Below are 16,816 nucleotides of genomic sequence, written 5' to 3'. Positions count from 1 at the left end.
AATCTCATTAATATAAGTAACTACAAATATCAAATTTTAATTTAAAATTATAGTAACCTACATAGAAGGTCATTATTGCATTAATTTCAGGGACTTCAATAAAAAACTAAAAACCAACAAGCTTTCAATCAAAGAACATTGATAAATAGTGACCACATCCAAAGTCACCCTTAATTCAAATATTAACAAGTGTGGAATAGGCACTTAGTACTACGGTCTAATGATATTCCTCTTCACTTGTAACTTGTAAGTAAGAGATCTTAGGTTCAATTCTCGTCAAAGACAAATTTGAATAATATTATTGCTAACCCATTATGAGGCTTAGCCCACTCCCACTCTCTTAGTGTAGATAACATCGTTTATTAAAAAAAAAAAATATCGTGCATATGGTAAAAAATGGATAATCACAAATGAGTAAATAATTATATTTCACTATTGATTGGATTGGTTCCCCTTTAAAGAATTTGCTAATTTGCTAGGGATTCCTTTTTTCTAGCTTTCCTTTCCTTTTACGTTAATGCAACGACATGTCGTTTGTACTTTTTTGTCAACTATATATGTTACGTGAAACCATTGCATCATCCGCCTTTAGTGTGTACCTGAAATTTTGGTTTGAATATGGAAATAGGAAATATGAGTAGGAAACTTGATTTTTTTTTAAAATTTATTCAATTTAATGAAAAAAAACATGTAATATATGTATTATCGTGTTAAGCGTGTTTTGCAATTTGACACTTAAGCTGGCGTGTTAAAGAAACATGTTCTTATCACATACTTGACTCGAGAAGGCTCGACTAAAACCCTTAAGTATTTTCACGTAAAACCGTATCATGTTATCATCCTCGTTCGGTGGCTGGACTTAAATTGAATTATTCTTAGATTTGGTCCAGCATCAAGCGCCGATGTTTAGTTAACTTGTATACGCTAAGATAAGATTTTCCAAATTCGGCAATAATCCGATATATTATGTCTTAAAAGTCTCATCTATAGTTGTGCGACTCAACATGATTGGAATTAAACACAACTCCAATGATATCAAGTCTTAAGCCATAAGACAAATGATTTTGCCATGACACGAAAAAGAAAGTAGATAATAACACCGACGGCTGAAACACTTCGGTGATGTGTCGAAAGATTGGTTTTGCTGCCAACCTATGAACTAGGGTTGGGCCTTTAGTTGGTGCCCAAGTTTTCTAGGCCTATTGATATGAGGTGGGCAAACAGCCCACAATACAAGAAAACCCAACAAATGGTGAATAATGTTATCGTCGGCGCATAGCGTAAACGGTGAATAATGTCTTCCTTTTTAACCTAATGCCTTTTAATTTTAACTCTCATTACATGTAGTTTATATGAATTAATCATTTGTAAAATAAAAAATGTTGGTCATGTTCGAACTATGGTGCGCGAATACGAGAGTGGGGGGTTTTGCAATTTGTGAAAATTCAAAATTTCTTAATTTGCGAGCCTAATGGATTCAAAAATTAAAAAAGTATAAAAGTAATTAAAAAATGTCCACTTCATATCCGTTACCGTGAGCGTTAGCAACCCAGCCCAATTGAGTCTCCTCGTTTTTTTGGTCGAAATGTAGAATTTATTCAATCAAGTTTAACCAGTAAGTTTACATTTTCAGCAAGAATGTTGAAAAGAATATCGGGATCGATACAATCCCATATAAAGGTTCCCCTACAAAGTGAATGAAAGTTGTCATGTATAACTCATATCAAATGGTTCCACTTCTAATTGTATGAAGGCCTCTTGCATAGAAATCTCAAACTTAATAATTGCATGGGTGATTAAGTGTGAACAATATCGACGCTATTAGTGGTAGACCACGTCCTGTCTCTCTGAAACTTTAACATTATCATACCGTGCTTCAGAGGATTGGTTTCTCATGGGCATATAAGCTGCATAAATGTCAATTTGTTAAGGAGGTTGTTCTTTACATGGAGAAGGCATCCACTTGAACAAAAGGAGGGGAAGGAGAAACATCGTTTACTTATCCAATATCCTTTCGGAGTAATGACTTGAAGTGGACGTGCATCATCTTCATCTACTTGTACCAAAACAAGCAAAAAAACCCACAGAAAATCACTCTCATTACTTGATGGATGGACAAAGAGAGATTCCTTCCTTTTTAAGATTTGCATAACCTCATAAATATAGGTATATTTTGAAGTTGAATTTTCTGGTTGTGGTTTCTTTGTGGTAACCCTAGATTGCCACTTGCATTATGTGGGGTTGATCGATCTTCAGATTAAGTGAGTATGAAATAAATTGTAAATAGCGTATATGTAAGTATGAAATGGGGAGTCGATATTTTAAGTTTGAATTCTCATAATTAGGGGTTGGGGAAAAAAACCGCTCAATCAAGCTAACCACCAAACCAAAATGAGCATTTAATTTGTTGAGAACGGTCCAATTGAACCTTTCCAACCTAGGTTTAAATGACATGATTATAACTCATAAGCGTAATATCATTTCAATTTACCAAAGAAATTCCACATAACACATTAAAATGACTCAAAACGCGCACAAATACATGACATGACAAGACATGATTAACACAACTTTTTTCCTTTTTCGATGAGTAGTACTGTTTATTCAATTGTTCTATTATGATTTTCATATCTGCCTACATATTGATCAACACATAATGGGCACAAACACAACACAAAAATAAATAAGTAACACGAACACAACCCCATGATCACCCCCTACATATGATTTAGATTTCAGTTACTTAGGGTTTAGGACACGAGCCAAATTTCATACTCGCGATATAGTGTGTGTACGCGGGAGATGGGAGGGAGGGGAAGCAGAGGTGATATATGGGTAAGTAAATGTCGAGCTTTAAGGGCATAAAACCTGGACAGAATCTTCCAATGTGTAACCCAAACACCACCAATCAAACCCAAAACGTGCAAACTTATATTCTTCACCAAGGCATGTATGGTCCCCCACATTGACCTATTTGCCAAGCAAAAAAGCACATCAGAGATCAAACCCCTCCTCCTCTCTATAAAGCTATATTGGCTTGGGACCCTCATATTTTCTTTCTTTCTTTCTATCATATATATATCATCACTTTGTGATGGTAGGCTCACGCCCATTACTAATTTCTACTTTGGAGGAGAGCCACGAGTTTACATCATGAACAAATGTACGTGCCTTAAACATGTGAATCAATATTGGAAATACTATTTACACTGTTTGAGTTGTGTTAGAGTCAGTCGTACATTTATGTGTGTGATCGTTGGTGCATTCATGATATGTAACTCATTCACTATCTTAATTAGTTTAAGTAATCGAGTGTGAGCGTTATACATACTTCGGTAAAATCCGACCCAAAAATCGTCAAAGCGACAACAACCCAGAAATCATTGAAGCGGCCAAGGTTGTCACAGAGGAAGGAGATGGAGACCTAGGCACAAGGTCAGGCGATAATCCTTCTCCATCCCCTTTGTTTTGGTCATGGCTGATGTCATATCCCTTGAGCACAAGGTCAGGCGGTAATCCTCAAATTTAGTGGTCAGGTTGGGTTAGGCAACTAAATTACTCAACTTTTGGGCGTGGGCTCGATCACTTATTTTTCCTTCTTTTGGGTGATTTTTGCCCAATTACCCTACTAATTGGGATGGGCTGAAAACGCTCTTATGAAGAAGAATCAAGCTCACTTATTGATAAGTGAGCTCGATTCTTCCTCATCCGTTTATTGATTTTTTTTTCATCAAAAAAGAAGAAATGTTTTGATATGAAGACATTAAAGGATAAAGTAGCAGAAGTCGTTGAGGAAAGGTAGAATGATGAATTGCAGCTGTAAAGATGTGAGAGAAATGGGGGAACTTGTACTCTGAAAGGTTCTCTTGCCCAAGAAAATAAGTATACATTTAAGGGAATTGATTACACTTTGTACAAAACCCAGAGGCCCTATGGCTCAAGGGACCAATAGTAGCTCTGCTAACTATTAAAATTATTGGACCAATTGATATTAAGTTGACAGGGAAATCATGGTTCAACTTCACCAACACACATATATCTCACCTGTCCTGCACAGTTGCTTGTCATTTCTTTCTTCAATAATATTTAGTTACTCAAAGAATGAGTAAGAGTTTCAACTTAAAATTGTTCGTTGTCGGTTCATAAGGGTTCATATTTATGATCTTCGTATTTATGATCATAATTATTCATATTATAAATCACTATGTGAAGATTGCTTCTGAAAAAAAAAATCAATTAAAACTAATATCGTTTCGTCATCAAGGTTTATAAAACCAAATGAACGGAATTAGTAAATGCATTATGAACGTCTCTATGTATTTGCTACAATATAGATTGACTAAACGACCCTAATCTTAATTGATATTTTGCATGGATGATCTTTATGGAGTGATTCATAATATGAACAGTTCTGATCATATGCACAAAACTTTGTGATTCGAACACGAAAAGTTTTGAATAGAACTTCTTACTCATCATTGAGTAGCCAAACATTGTTCTTCTCTCTACAAGGAGAAATTTGTATACAGAACAAATTTACTGCTATTGTGGCGCTCTAATTAAGTAATGTAGAATATTATTAAAAAATTTCACCACAGTAATATTGCATTATCAAATTCAAACACTACGTAACAGTAAAGTCATTCATATTACATGTGAAGTCGACATACCCCCTAATTTAGATTCAAAACCTAATTAAGTTCACTTACGAAGTAGTTTCTTGGTTGGTTTTGTCAAAGTTTATACTTTCATTTTCTAGTTTAATTACCTTGTACTAACTGATAAATACTGTTAAAATAATCAGGACTATGTTGAATTAGCGTCCGACAACCATCGAATTAATTAATTATCACATACGTTTCATGCATGTAAGAGGTTTCTCTAATGGACCCAGCTTCTTTGCCCTTCCAGTTCCCACACATTCTCATCCTCTCCTATTTTGTGCGGTCACGGTTAAGCAACTTCTACATTTCATATTGATTTTTTTTTTTTGTAGAGATAATAAGACAAAAAGCAATAGTGATATAACATGTTGACGTTGCTTAACCGTGACCGCACAAATAGGAGGGGATGAGAGTGTATGGGAACTGGAAGGGCAGAGAAACCAGGTCCTTCTCTAATTGACTATAATAGTCTAATATAGTGGAGGTTAGGCAATTCAACTGCTCCTCAAGCCTTCGAGTGCTGAACTTCGCGAGATAGCCGAAGCGAAGATTTTTGATCCGAATCTTCGCATCTACTTTCTCTTAAGGGATGAACTATGCCCTTGCTATTGCAAGAATATAGCGATCAAAGAGACCCATCGCTCAGCTGCTTCACATATTACTCACGAAAGCCGTATTACCTGAAGGGGGCATTCTGTAATTGTCTGTAATAGTCTAGTATAGTGGAAGTTAGGCAATTCAAGTAATATGTTTTGTACTCGTTAAATTAACTACTGCCTACTCTACTGGCTTTTGACTTGAAGCAAAGTACATAAGCGGCTTTTTAATATTCATCGGTAAATAATATATACCAGAATCATTTATCTGTTTGATCTTGATTATTGAACCTTTAGTCGCATATTTAGTTCTACATTCATGCGAAAACATAATAAAATTATTGACTATGAGCTAGAATCATTTAACGAGTATGAACCAAACTCTGGAGTCTAAATCGGGCTAGTAAAAGTCAAAGAGTGGATGGTCAAATTTCTAAGTTTGCCAAAATGAACCATTGCCTAGGATCCTAAATGTCACACACGACCTACCATGTGCATGAAGTTTGAAGCTTAAAACCGAAGCTTTAAGGCTGTATTATTAAAAGAAACAAAAAATAATAATAATAATTAAACGAAGGAAAAGGAAAAGTTAGGTGTTTGAAATTTGGTTTGTTTGACCAATTGATTGCATGTTGTCTGTGAATTTACTGCTTAAAATAGATCTGGTTCATGCCATGGATAATAATAAATGTGAATGGGTGATAGTCGGTGGATTAATTTGGATTCGTATTGTCATATACATTTTGGATTTCTACGTTAGGAGTTCGAATTTAGCCAACTCAGTTTCAATCCTACAATATTTGTTGACTCATTTTACTAGCCCATTCCATAGTATCTCAAAAACTTAAAATATACGGATATCTTTCTATCTTTTAAACAACCTAGATTTTGGAGTCTTTTATCCTGAGAGGATCTCAATCCGATTAACTTTAATCTGCTTGCACGGTAGGTAGATTATATAATGGTTTTCATTATATAATCTCATCAGCTGAAGATTTGATCGTAAATATGTAATCACTTGTTTTACTTAATCAATGCTCTTTATTATCTACTTAATGAGTGCTTTTTTAGTGTAACAATTACAAATTCGCTTAAGTTGCAAGATGCGAGCTTATGTATTGATCTTACATTCTAGGTTTTATGAATTATGAGTCATGACATGATCTCAGTGATGTAGTTCAAGAGAGTGAACTAATGAATTATGATTACGATAAGTTTTATTTTGGTATTCTCTATTGTAATGAGAGTATAATTTTGATTATCTTACAAAAAAAGTTTAAACTAGCAAATCCATATTACTCTCGAAGAAAAACGTCTAGACCGGGATAAATTTTGCCAAACAGATGTATTCTCTTCCGTCCAAATTTTTCTTTTTTAATATCCTCATATTTGAACAGTTACAATTATATCGCGTTAATGTGAATGTTATATAGTGTCATCATATTAGTGTTACAATTTACTCTATAAAGAGAAGAAGAGGAAGAAAGTTTAAAGGGAAGAAAATTTAAAAGGAAGAAAATCCTACTCGAACGATGATACAAGTCATTTGCTTTGTATTGTTAATGAAAAGTTATAATATTAGCATATTCGTGTCATATATTTTGTTTTCGAAGACGAACAATCTTTATCAAATTCTCATTCTTAAGTTAAATATAGACTTTGGCGTCCAAAGTCAAAAGTTCCTCGTCTTAGCTACGCGTCAAACCCCAGGAACATCCACCCGGCACAAGGACCCCACCAACCCCGCCCACTCTCCCTCGCCGGCGCGTAACTCAAGATCTCCCGCGAAGCAAAGACGACGAGAAGAGAAGGGACACATCGGGCATAAATGACAAAATACTAAGGGTAAAATCGTCCATGAAAGGGTGGCGTGCATTAACGGCATAAAAGCTTCTTAAAAGTCCTTTGAGATACTCTGTTAACACAGTCCCCTACTCTCTATACACACCCACGCACTCTCTCACTAGACCCAAACCTCACTCCACCACCACCACTTTCTCTCTCTAACTTTCCCCCTCCCTCTCTCCTTTCCTCTTTCGCTGCAAATTTCAGAGCGGGGAGGAGACAGCCGCGTCAGATTACATATCGAGTCGTCGTCGAGATTCGCGCCTTGGGAAAAAAAATCATAAAGAAACGACGAGAGGGGAAGATCTTCAGCGGGTCAGGAAGTGATTTAAAGCAAAGGCGGCGACAATTTATTATTCCCTCTCTGCTTGCAGACTGTTAGAGAGAGAAAGCAGAGAGAGAGAGGTGAGAGTGGGGTTTGGTTTATTCATTAAAATCCTCTGAAAAATCGATTCTTTCTGCATTTTTTTTATTTTTCGGGTTGTGGGTTAGAGAGGGAAACAAGAGAGACAGCGCATGGTTTATTCATAAAATCCTCTGAAAATTCAATACTTTGTCCAACTTTTTTATATTTTGGGTTGTGGGTTTTTGCGATTGGGCGGAAATAGTTGTGGGTTTTGTGTAAGAAGCGTCATCAATGTCATCACAAAGGCTTGGGAAACGAATGCGGAGGGCGCAAAGGTCGAGGCTTTTGCGATAAGGGCAGGGACAGTGCTTGTCTCGTTTCAAACGTTTATGGTCTGCTGATTGCGTGTTTTAGAGAGAGGGACAGGAGAGAGAGCAAGGGAAGAAGGAGACGGCATTTCTGGTCTCGGAGTTTGGTTTTGTCCTCAAGGGCGGAGAGGGGTTTTGTCTCTCTGTTCGGCTGAGAGTTCCTCAGGACCCGCCATTTGAGAGAGAGAGAGAGAGAGAGAGAGAGAGAGAGAGAAAGAGAGAGAGGGAGGGAGGAGAGAGAAGGTTGGCATTGACGCAGCTTGAGAAGAAACGGAACGGAGTCTATAATCTCCGTGGAGGAGTTGGACTTCGTTTGTACGTCTTTGGTGCTGTAATTTCTGGTGGCTAAGAAGGGTATTTTGGCACAAAAATGAAGTTTATGAAGCTGGGGTCCAAGCCTGATGCATTTCAGGCTGATGGCAAGTCTATCAGGTAAAATGGCTTTTCATTTGTTCTCTCAAAAAACCTTTAAATTCCCTTTTTATATTTTCCAGTGTTGTTTTGTTTTTAATTTTCTTTGCCTCTCCTGTCAATGCTATGAACTCGATGAACTTCTCTTAGATTCTGAATGTTGGGTTTTCTCCTCTCTCTAGAATTGTGAAATTTTAAGTAAATGGGGTCCGTTTTCTCTCTCTAGTATTGTGAAATTGTTAACTTTTGCTTGACAAAAAACATGTGTTTTGAGTTATTCTTTCTTTCTGCAAGTATGCTCTGTTTCTGTAGAGAGCTGGTCAAATGCTGCCGTTGAATGGTGAAAGAAAAGCCTGAAATTACTAATTTACTACTAGGTGGTGAATTATTTACCTGAAAATGCTGAAAAAACGTGAAAGATTAGCTACCACCTATCCAGAACAAAACCCTTTATTTTTGGGATAGGATATTACAAGAAACTTTTGAGGAGATAAATAAACAAGAAAACAAAGGTAGGGGAAGGAAGAAAGCACATGGGCGTTTTGTGCTGTTCGTATCATTGTTATTCTTTCTCCCCTTAAAAGTATTGCCTATTTTAATTTTGGAGAGTGTAGGGTTGTAGGGAGTTGTGGTGTGGCAGTTGTCTTTCAGGATGTGGTCCTGCATTTGGAATGTCACTATTTTATCGAGTTTTGTGGTCCAAATGTGGTAAAAGTCATATGGAGTGCCCCCAAGATCTGTAATCATGACACCTGTGAAATTCTTCTGGTGAACGATGACATCGGTTCAATCAACAAACGATAGCAACAAAGTCTTATCCTACTAAGCGGGGTTGGCTGTATGAATCCTAGGACGCCACTACCCTGGTTTTGCGTAAAATATTCCGTTTGCTCTAAGTACTCTTATGTCTTTTCTAGGTCTTCCTCTACCCCTCTTTCTTTGAGCCTCTATCTCGTAATCGCATCTTCTAACTAGGGCATTTGTAGGTCAGTTCACTTGTTCAAACCATCTTAACCGATTTTCTCATTTGCAATTTTTTGTCTTTAAACAAATTAGCGGACGGGTTTTTCTTCCTGTGGATTGTTTTGCCGTCATCTGAATAAATATGAAACTGATTGAAAATCGCTTAATTCTTGCATGTCTAGTTTCCTTATGACATTTTAGTTTCAACTACAGCTCGAATTTGAAGTCTATGATCTGACATCGGTTGTGGAGTTTTCCGCAAGCCACCTTCTCATAGTAAAACTTTACTAAGAAAAAGAAAATCTTGATGCACTTAAGCCCGATATTTTATAAATGATTTTTTTTGTAACTGCTTGCCTCGTACGGATCCAATTATGGGATATTTTGTAAATGCGTGCCTTCTTGCAGTTTCTATGATCCTCATGTCTAGGCGATTTAACTGGTTTTCGTATGTTCATGCAGATATGTGTCATCTGACTTGCAAACAGATGTTGTTATTAATGTTGGGGAAGTGAAGTTTTACCTTCACAAGGTATTTTTTCCTTGCCACCCTTTTTCATCAATTTACATAATTTTTTACCATAATAGCATTAGATTTGTTTGGATGTCATATGTGCATATGAATGTTTTTTTCGATTTATGTTCCAATGAACATAATAGCGGTGAATCTGAAATGTTGGTGATTATCATTGAGTGGTACATTTGTTACTAGAATTACTGCCACTTTCTCTGCTGAATCGAGCTCTGTTTCATATTGTTGATTATATCTGTTTTTCCAGTTCCCTCTCTTGTCCAAGAGCAATCGCCTGCAAAAACTAGTATCTAAAGCCAACGACGATTCTGAAGAAGTTGACATGGTTGATTTTCCTGGTGGGCCAAAATCCTTTGAAATTTGTGCAAAGTTTTGCTATGGAATGACTGTTACTCTGAACGCTTACAATGTTGTGGCTGCTCGTTGTGCTGCTGAGTATCTGGAGATGACCGAGGATGTTGATCGCAGTAACCTAATATACAAAATTGATGTGTTCCTTAACTCAAGTATCTTCCGTAGCTGGAAGGATTCCATTATTGTACTACAAACCACCAAATCTCTTCTGTCATGGTCTGAGGATCTGAAGATTGTCGGAAGATGCATAGATTCAATTGCTTCTAAAACGTCTGTAGACCCTACTAACATCACCTGGTCCTATACGTATAACCGAAAACTAGCAGAGCCTGATAAAATTATTGAAGAAGGGATGAATTATCGAGAAAAAATTGAAAAAGTTCCAAGGGATTGGTGGGTTGAAGACATATGTGAGTTGGATATTGATCTCTACAAGCGAGTTATGATTGCTGTGAAATCGAAGGGAAGAATGGATGGCACTGTTATTGGGGAGGCTCTGAAGACTTATGCAGTTAGATGGTTGCCAGATTCTGTTGATGCACTGGTTTCAGACGAACACGCCTTGAGGAACAAATCTCTGGTAAAAACAATTATTTGCTTATTGCCGTCTGACAAAGGTATGGGTTGTTCATCAAGTTTCTTGTTGAAACTTTTGAAAGTTTCTATTTTGGTTGGAGCAGACGAGTCGTTGAGGGAGGAGCTGGTGAAGAGGATCAGTTTGAAGTTGCATGAAGCTTGTGTCAGTGACTTGTTGATCCCCGCTCGATCTCCTCAGATTACTATATATGATGTTGAGTTGGTTCAGTCTGTTGTGAATCAGTATGTGATGCATGAAAAGTATAAGTGGGATTTGGATTTTGTCGAGAAGAATGAAAAGGGGACAGATACTTTTACGTTGTTGAGTGTTGGTAGACTGGTTGATGGGTATCTTGCGGAAATTGCACATGACCCAAACCTTAACCTCAGTAGTTTCGTAGAGTTGTCCCAATCAATTCCCGAGTCAGCACGGCCAATTCACGATGGGTTGTACAAAGCCATCGACATCTACCTGAAGGTATGCATTTAAGCCATGTCCGCTAGGTTTATTTATTCTTTTGATTTTACTTCGCATGCTTTTTGCTTCTCACTAGAGTTGCCTTGTCATGTTTCTGAGATTTGAGTGATGATTAGTTCCGTGTCTGCAGGAGCACCCTAGTTTAACAAAGGCTGAAAGGAAAAGAATATGCGGATTGATGGATGTCAAGAAACTTACAGTAGAGGCATCCATGGATGCTGCACAGAACGAGAAGCTCCCACTCCGAGTTGTTGTTCAAGTTCTCTTCTTTGAGCAGGTAAGATCTGCAGCTAGCGTTCGAGCCCTTAACAACCATCCCAGTGACACTTCACTTTCCACGACAAATATGGACGAAGAACGCAACAAGACAGCAGAAGAAAACTGCAAGCCTCTGGGAAAACAGATGAGCCAAATGAAGGTAACCGAAGAGTTCCAGAAGAACATGAAACTTGGCAAGAAGAGCAGCAAAAACAGCGCAAGTGGTTCGCAGTTGCTGCCATCTAGGTCAAGGAGAATCTTCGACAAATTGTGGTCTGTGGGGAAGGGGCATGTAGAGAACAAGAGCTCGGAGACATCCGGGAGTTCTCATAGTCCAACTTCGAATGTTCCTGGCGATTCAAAGTCGGTTTCAAGACACCGGAGGCATTCTATCTCCTAAATCGGGGTTTCAGGGCTGACCGGAATTGAACGAGTTTGGAAAATTCCACTGCAAGTGTACAAAGGAGTAGAATTTGTTGTAGCTGGTGATCATATTATCTCAAATGGAGTTTACTGTAGTTAAAATGTAGCTAAAATGTAATCAGTTTTATCTGAGTGCCTTGTCTCACATCTTTTGGTTCCACTTGAAAAATGATGTGCGTTTCTCGTCAAGTGCTACTTCTTGTATGTCATCGGTATCTAATCGCTTTCCTTTTCCGCATGTCACTGTTATTTAATTTTGATTAGTTAAGCATTCGAAATTTTATTTATGGTTGGTTTAGCTACTTTTTTTTTTCTTTAAGAATATAATTTTATATAAGACTAAATTATACTACCAAGTCACGGTGAGATCTCTTGTATTTATGTGAATTAAATTTGTGAGATTCATACAAGAGATTCTTTTTTTGTGAGTATGGTCGGATTAATGATGTGATTCACCAGCTAAAAATTTCTCCACCTTGAATTATGGCATCGTGAAAGTTGAGTTATGGTCCTTCGGGCCCGAGTGCTCCTTGGGCTCTCAGTGAGTCGATCCAGTTCAAGCTGGACCCAATCACAAAGCCCGGACCCACCAGAAGTCATTGATCAAATAACCTTAATCATAAGTCAGAGAATCCAACGGTTGAGAGAGAGTATGATTGATGCATTTACAGTAAAAACGGTGCGTATTGTTTCAGGGTTTTAGCTGAGACTGGAGACTGATTGAGAGAGCGCTGAAAGAATAGCAGAGAGAGATGCATAGAGCAAAAGCCATTGAAGCTCTGAGGAGGTGTGCGGCTCAGAGAGGAAGAAGCAGCTCTCTCTCTCATCGCAGAGCCTTTTCTGCCCAACCAAGCTATGCCCAATACGACGACGTCCAGGACCTGGTCTCTCTCTCTCTTTCTCTCTCTAACCATTTCATTTCTAGAGAAGCACCAATCTTTCTTTTTTTGATTAATTCGATTTGGGTTTTTGGTTTTTTTCTGCATTGGTTCATTTGTTTGTGAACGTAAAAAACTCAGGTTACGGTGGAGGGAAGAGCCAAATCGAGAGCGGCAATTCTCAACAGGCCATCTGCACTCAATGCTCTCAACAGTTCCATGGTTTGTGCTGTTGCTGTTCTTCATTTGTGTTGCTTCCTTAGAGTTTTTGTTATGGTGGTGTTGCTTAATTCGGATAAATTTCGGATCTTTAGATGTTTTCGTTGTTGGGTTTTATAGGCAGCTCGACTGAAGAGACTCTATGAATCGTGGGAGGATAACCCGGACATTGGATTTGTCTTGATGAAGGTATTGCGTTGTTCCCATGAGAAAACAGTCTTCGGGTTTAATGGCGTCATGCTTTGTTTCGTTAATCGGATTATTTAACTTCTTGCAATGTGCTGAGAACTATTTTGAAAGACTTTGTCTGAGGTGCTATTTGATTTTCTGCTGTTTGAAGGGTAGTGGGAGGGCTTTCTGCGCCGGTGCAGATGCTGTTAGCCTTTATCAACTAGTGAATGAAGGTAACCCAATCATTTTGTTTTGCTAATTTTTTTACACGTCGTTTAGTTCAAGGTATCGATTATAAACTCGAGTAATTTTGTTTTATAACTGTGTGCATCTAATTTTTTTCTATCTTCATTAACATAATGAGAACAAATTCTTCAATATTGTACTTTTAGCACACATAATGATGTACTTTAAAATTTGATCGCGAGCATTCCAACTGTTTGGGAATGCCATTTCTACTTTCTCATACTGAATCTTTTCTTCAGTGTTAATTACTTGTTTATCTTTTATGCTGATTTTAGATACATCATTGTGATTAGACATGCCTCCTTGAGGTTTTGCTTGTGACACTTTTAGTGCACATTTCCGTGCCTGTTTGGTGCCGTTTTCTTTTTCTAATCTTCACTGTTGGATACTTACATGGCATTGTTTGTTTTCCTTTCAATTTTTTTAATAATGTGCAGGGAATCTTGATGAATGTAAAAAGTTTTTCGAGACATTGTATAAGTTTGTGTATATTCAAGGAACGTACTTGAAGCCACACGTGAGTATTTATCTTTTCTATACCTATGTGCTTTATAGTTTATACTATAATTGTATGTTATAATTTTAATAAACTAGCGCTGCTTCTATTGCATAACCTGAGTAGGGTTGTAGGCATGTAGCAGACTACAGTTGTACATACGTTTTGATTTCCTGAAGTATAAAGATCTGTTTATGCATAGAAATGTACTTTCAAGTCCCTGTCAAATTTAAATGTGGCTTTGATCGCTTTATCATATTTGTGCAGGTAGCTATCATGGATGGTATCACCATGGGAGCTGGGGCTGGAATTTCAATCCCAGGAATGTTTCGCGTGGTGACTGATAAGACTGTATGTGGCTGCTGCTTACTTACCAATTGGTTTCACCAGATTTTGGTCTTGTGTTTTTTGTTTGAGGGCTGATTTATCTCCTAACATCATAAACGAAAAAGATTTTTACCCCAAACCTTGTCTTGTGCGACTTGAAATTAAAGCATTCAACCTTGTTGAAGATGTGACTATGGCGGGAGGAGATGCTTGATTGGTTCAGATATACTCAAGAGTTTAAAATGCTGAACATTCTAAAGTGCAAGTTTTACAATGCATGCATAGTGCAACATATTTTGTCAAGCAAGTTCAAGATAAATTATTGCTATACAAGAAAACGTAAATGTTTTTTTTACTCTGGAATCATTTTCAAGTTTGAAGAAAAACCTTGCGCATCAAAGACTCCGAGCTATGCTTGTTTACACTTTGAGTGATGCATCTTCCAGTCTTCTGAAAAAGAAAATAACTCTTCCTTTTTCTTTTCTACCTGTGTGACTGTCTTAAATGAAGTGCATAATTTGTATTCTTTTCAACTGTGCTGGATTTTTGCAGATATTTTCCAATCCAGAGGCCCAGATAGGTTTCCATCCTGATGCAGGGGCTTCCTTTTATCTGTCTCGTCTACCTGGCTACCTAGGTAACATAACCTGCGTAAATTTAAGATGTCCAGCCTTTATCACAATTTCAAGTTCTACATATATCTAAAAGAATTATGTTTTCATCTTTTTTTTTTTTTTTTTTTTTTTTTTTTTTATTTTGCAGGAGAATACTTGGCTCTTACAGGAGACAAGCTTAATGGTGTGGAGATGGTTGCCTGTCGCCTTGCTACGCACTATGCGTTAAATGCGGTTTGTTTGCCCTGCACATATTTATACTTACTTGTTTCTGTAATTTATCATTAATCTGCTTCTAATAGTCATCAAAACTCATCCTGCCAGAGACTTGCTATGGTTGAAGAACGCCTTGGAAATTTAGTTACAGATGAACCTTCTGTAATAGAAACAGCTCTTGCACAATATGGTGACCTTGTTTATCTAGACAGGAGGAGTATACTTTCTAAGTAATTTTCTATCACATATTTCTCAGTACTGCAGCAATAACACTAAGATTTATCAGTTCCGTAGAATTTAGTTCTAGTATCATCGATTTGTCTGTCTGACTTGATTTATCTCCATTTTCTTATGTCAACTTAGGCTCGACGTTATTGATAGATGTTTCAGCCATGACACAATTGAGGAAATTACTGATGCTTTGGTAAGTATGAGATAATTGTTATAAACCAAAAAGAACTTATAGTACCATCTGTTCATCAACTTAATAATACCATTATTCGTCGGTAGCCTATCAGTGTTAGGTCTAGGAAGGTGTTGAAAGGAGGTCTAGGAATTTGAAGAAAAGTCTTTTTGGAAGGCCTGGATAGAAAAGATAACACGAAAATGCTAGCCAAGATAAGCATAACCAAATGTTTTCGAATATACTATGATTTTGTCAAATGCTTTAGTGAATAACTTTGAAAAGGAAATAAATTGTACAGGAGAAGGAAGCTGCTGACTCTTATGATGAATGGTGCAAAACAGTCCTCAAGAAAATAAAAGAAGCCTCCCCTTTGAGTTTGATAGTTTCATTTACGATCGGTGAGTTACCACTCCCTAGCACGTTATGGAGCTGGACCTGTATTGCTTTATACTCTCTACCTGACTTTCATTTTTTCATTCAGATACGCGAGGGTAGATTTCAATCTCTGGATCAGTGTCTGGCTCGTGAATATCGTATATCTCTTGCTGCAATTTCCAACCGGGTCTCTAGTGACTTCTCTGAGGTATGTGGTTCTCAAAGTTTAACGGAGCGAATGTCTTTTTTGTTTTTGGGTTAACAGTGGAGTGAACGTCGTTTAATCCGCTATTACATTGCCCCATTTCTATCCATCTTTAGGGCGTTCGAGCAAGATTGGTAGACAAGGACTTCGCGCCCAAGGTTAGTCCTGAGAAAATTACAATGTTTTCATAAATCTTTTCTCAAGCTGCGATCGTATGATTGATTTCCATCCAATTCTGCAGTGGAACCCCCCTAGTTTCAAAGATGTTTCCAAAGACATGGTTGATTGCTATTTCTCACCGCTTCCTGAAGTTGAGCCGGAGCTGAAGCTGCCTACAGCATTGCGAGAGCCATTTATGCAAGAGACGGATTCACCCAAAAAATGATTCGGAGCTCATGCAACGCCTGTTTCGTCGAGAGTAGTTAAGAGTTCGTTTGTAATAGAGTTGTATCATCTGAAGGTAGAGGCTTTTAGTTGCTAATGGCTTCTGGAGGACTTTGTTATTTTTTGTTGGTCAAAGAATGAATATAAAGCTTTGTCTTCACTCTCTCAGACAACCATGAAATTGTTGTGGGTTTTGGTTCACATCCAGACGAGTTATATGTTTCACTTTTTTTTTTTCTTAAGAAATTATATGCAAGACACGAATTTTTTTGGACGATTCAAACCGCTTACATTTTAATTCATCGTAGATCAATCTTGCAAGAAGTTAAACAAATCTAGAATCATTACGGCATCAACTCTAAATAATCACCATTTAATTCAACGGTCATATAACTTTCAGTTTTGGTGATTTTTCTTTTGAGAGCTAAAAACAACAGTTTGGATTGTTTAAAAACAAATGTAAAG

General features: G+C 37.4%; 2 protein-coding genes across 2 annotated transcripts; both read left to right on the top strand.

Moving 5' to 3' along the window:
• The first annotated feature begins 7,181 nt into the window (after positions 1 to 7,181).
• LOC103938968 (BTB/POZ domain-containing protein NPY1) lies at positions 7,182 to 12,052 on the top strand. Its single transcript, XM_009349020.3, has 4 exons — positions 7,182 to 8,251; positions 9,656 to 9,725; positions 9,973 to 11,133; positions 11,264 to 12,052. Exons 1-4 carry the CDS (start codon positions 8,190 to 8,192, stop codon positions 11,789 to 11,791), a joined length of 1,821 nt encoding a protein of 606 aa, XP_009347295.1. The 5' UTR covers positions 7,182 to 8,189; the 3' UTR covers positions 11,792 to 12,052.
• A 467-nt stretch (positions 12,053 to 12,519) lies between these two features.
• Positions 12,520 to 16,511, top strand: LOC103938969 (3-hydroxyisobutyryl-CoA hydrolase-like protein 2, mitochondrial). Its single transcript, XM_009349021.3, is given in 15 exon segments — positions 12,520 to 12,698; positions 12,834 to 12,914; positions 13,032 to 13,100; positions 13,252 to 13,315; positions 13,766 to 13,845; positions 14,092 to 14,175; positions 14,704 to 14,788; positions 14,914 to 14,999; positions 15,090 to 15,211; positions 15,345 to 15,405; positions 15,686 to 15,775; positions 15,777 to 15,785; positions 15,869 to 15,970; positions 16,084 to 16,125; positions 16,209 to 16,511. Coding segments are annotated over 15 exon segments (1,251 nt in total). The 5' UTR covers positions 12,520 to 12,566; the 3' UTR covers positions 16,353 to 16,511.
• The last annotated feature ends 305 nt before the right edge of the window (positions 16,512 to 16,816 follow it).

This window comes from the organism of the source record quoted next, unplaced genomic scaffold (genome assembly GCF_019419815.1).
Source record: "Pyrus x bretschneideri cultivar Hongxiangsu unplaced genomic scaffold, Pyrus_bretschneideri_v1 Contig28, whole genome shotgun sequence".
NCBI classification, from domain to species: Eukaryota; Viridiplantae; Streptophyta; class Magnoliopsida; order Rosales; family Rosaceae; genus Pyrus; species Pyrus x bretschneideri.
This window is presented reverse-complemented; position numbering and strand designations above follow the sequence as displayed.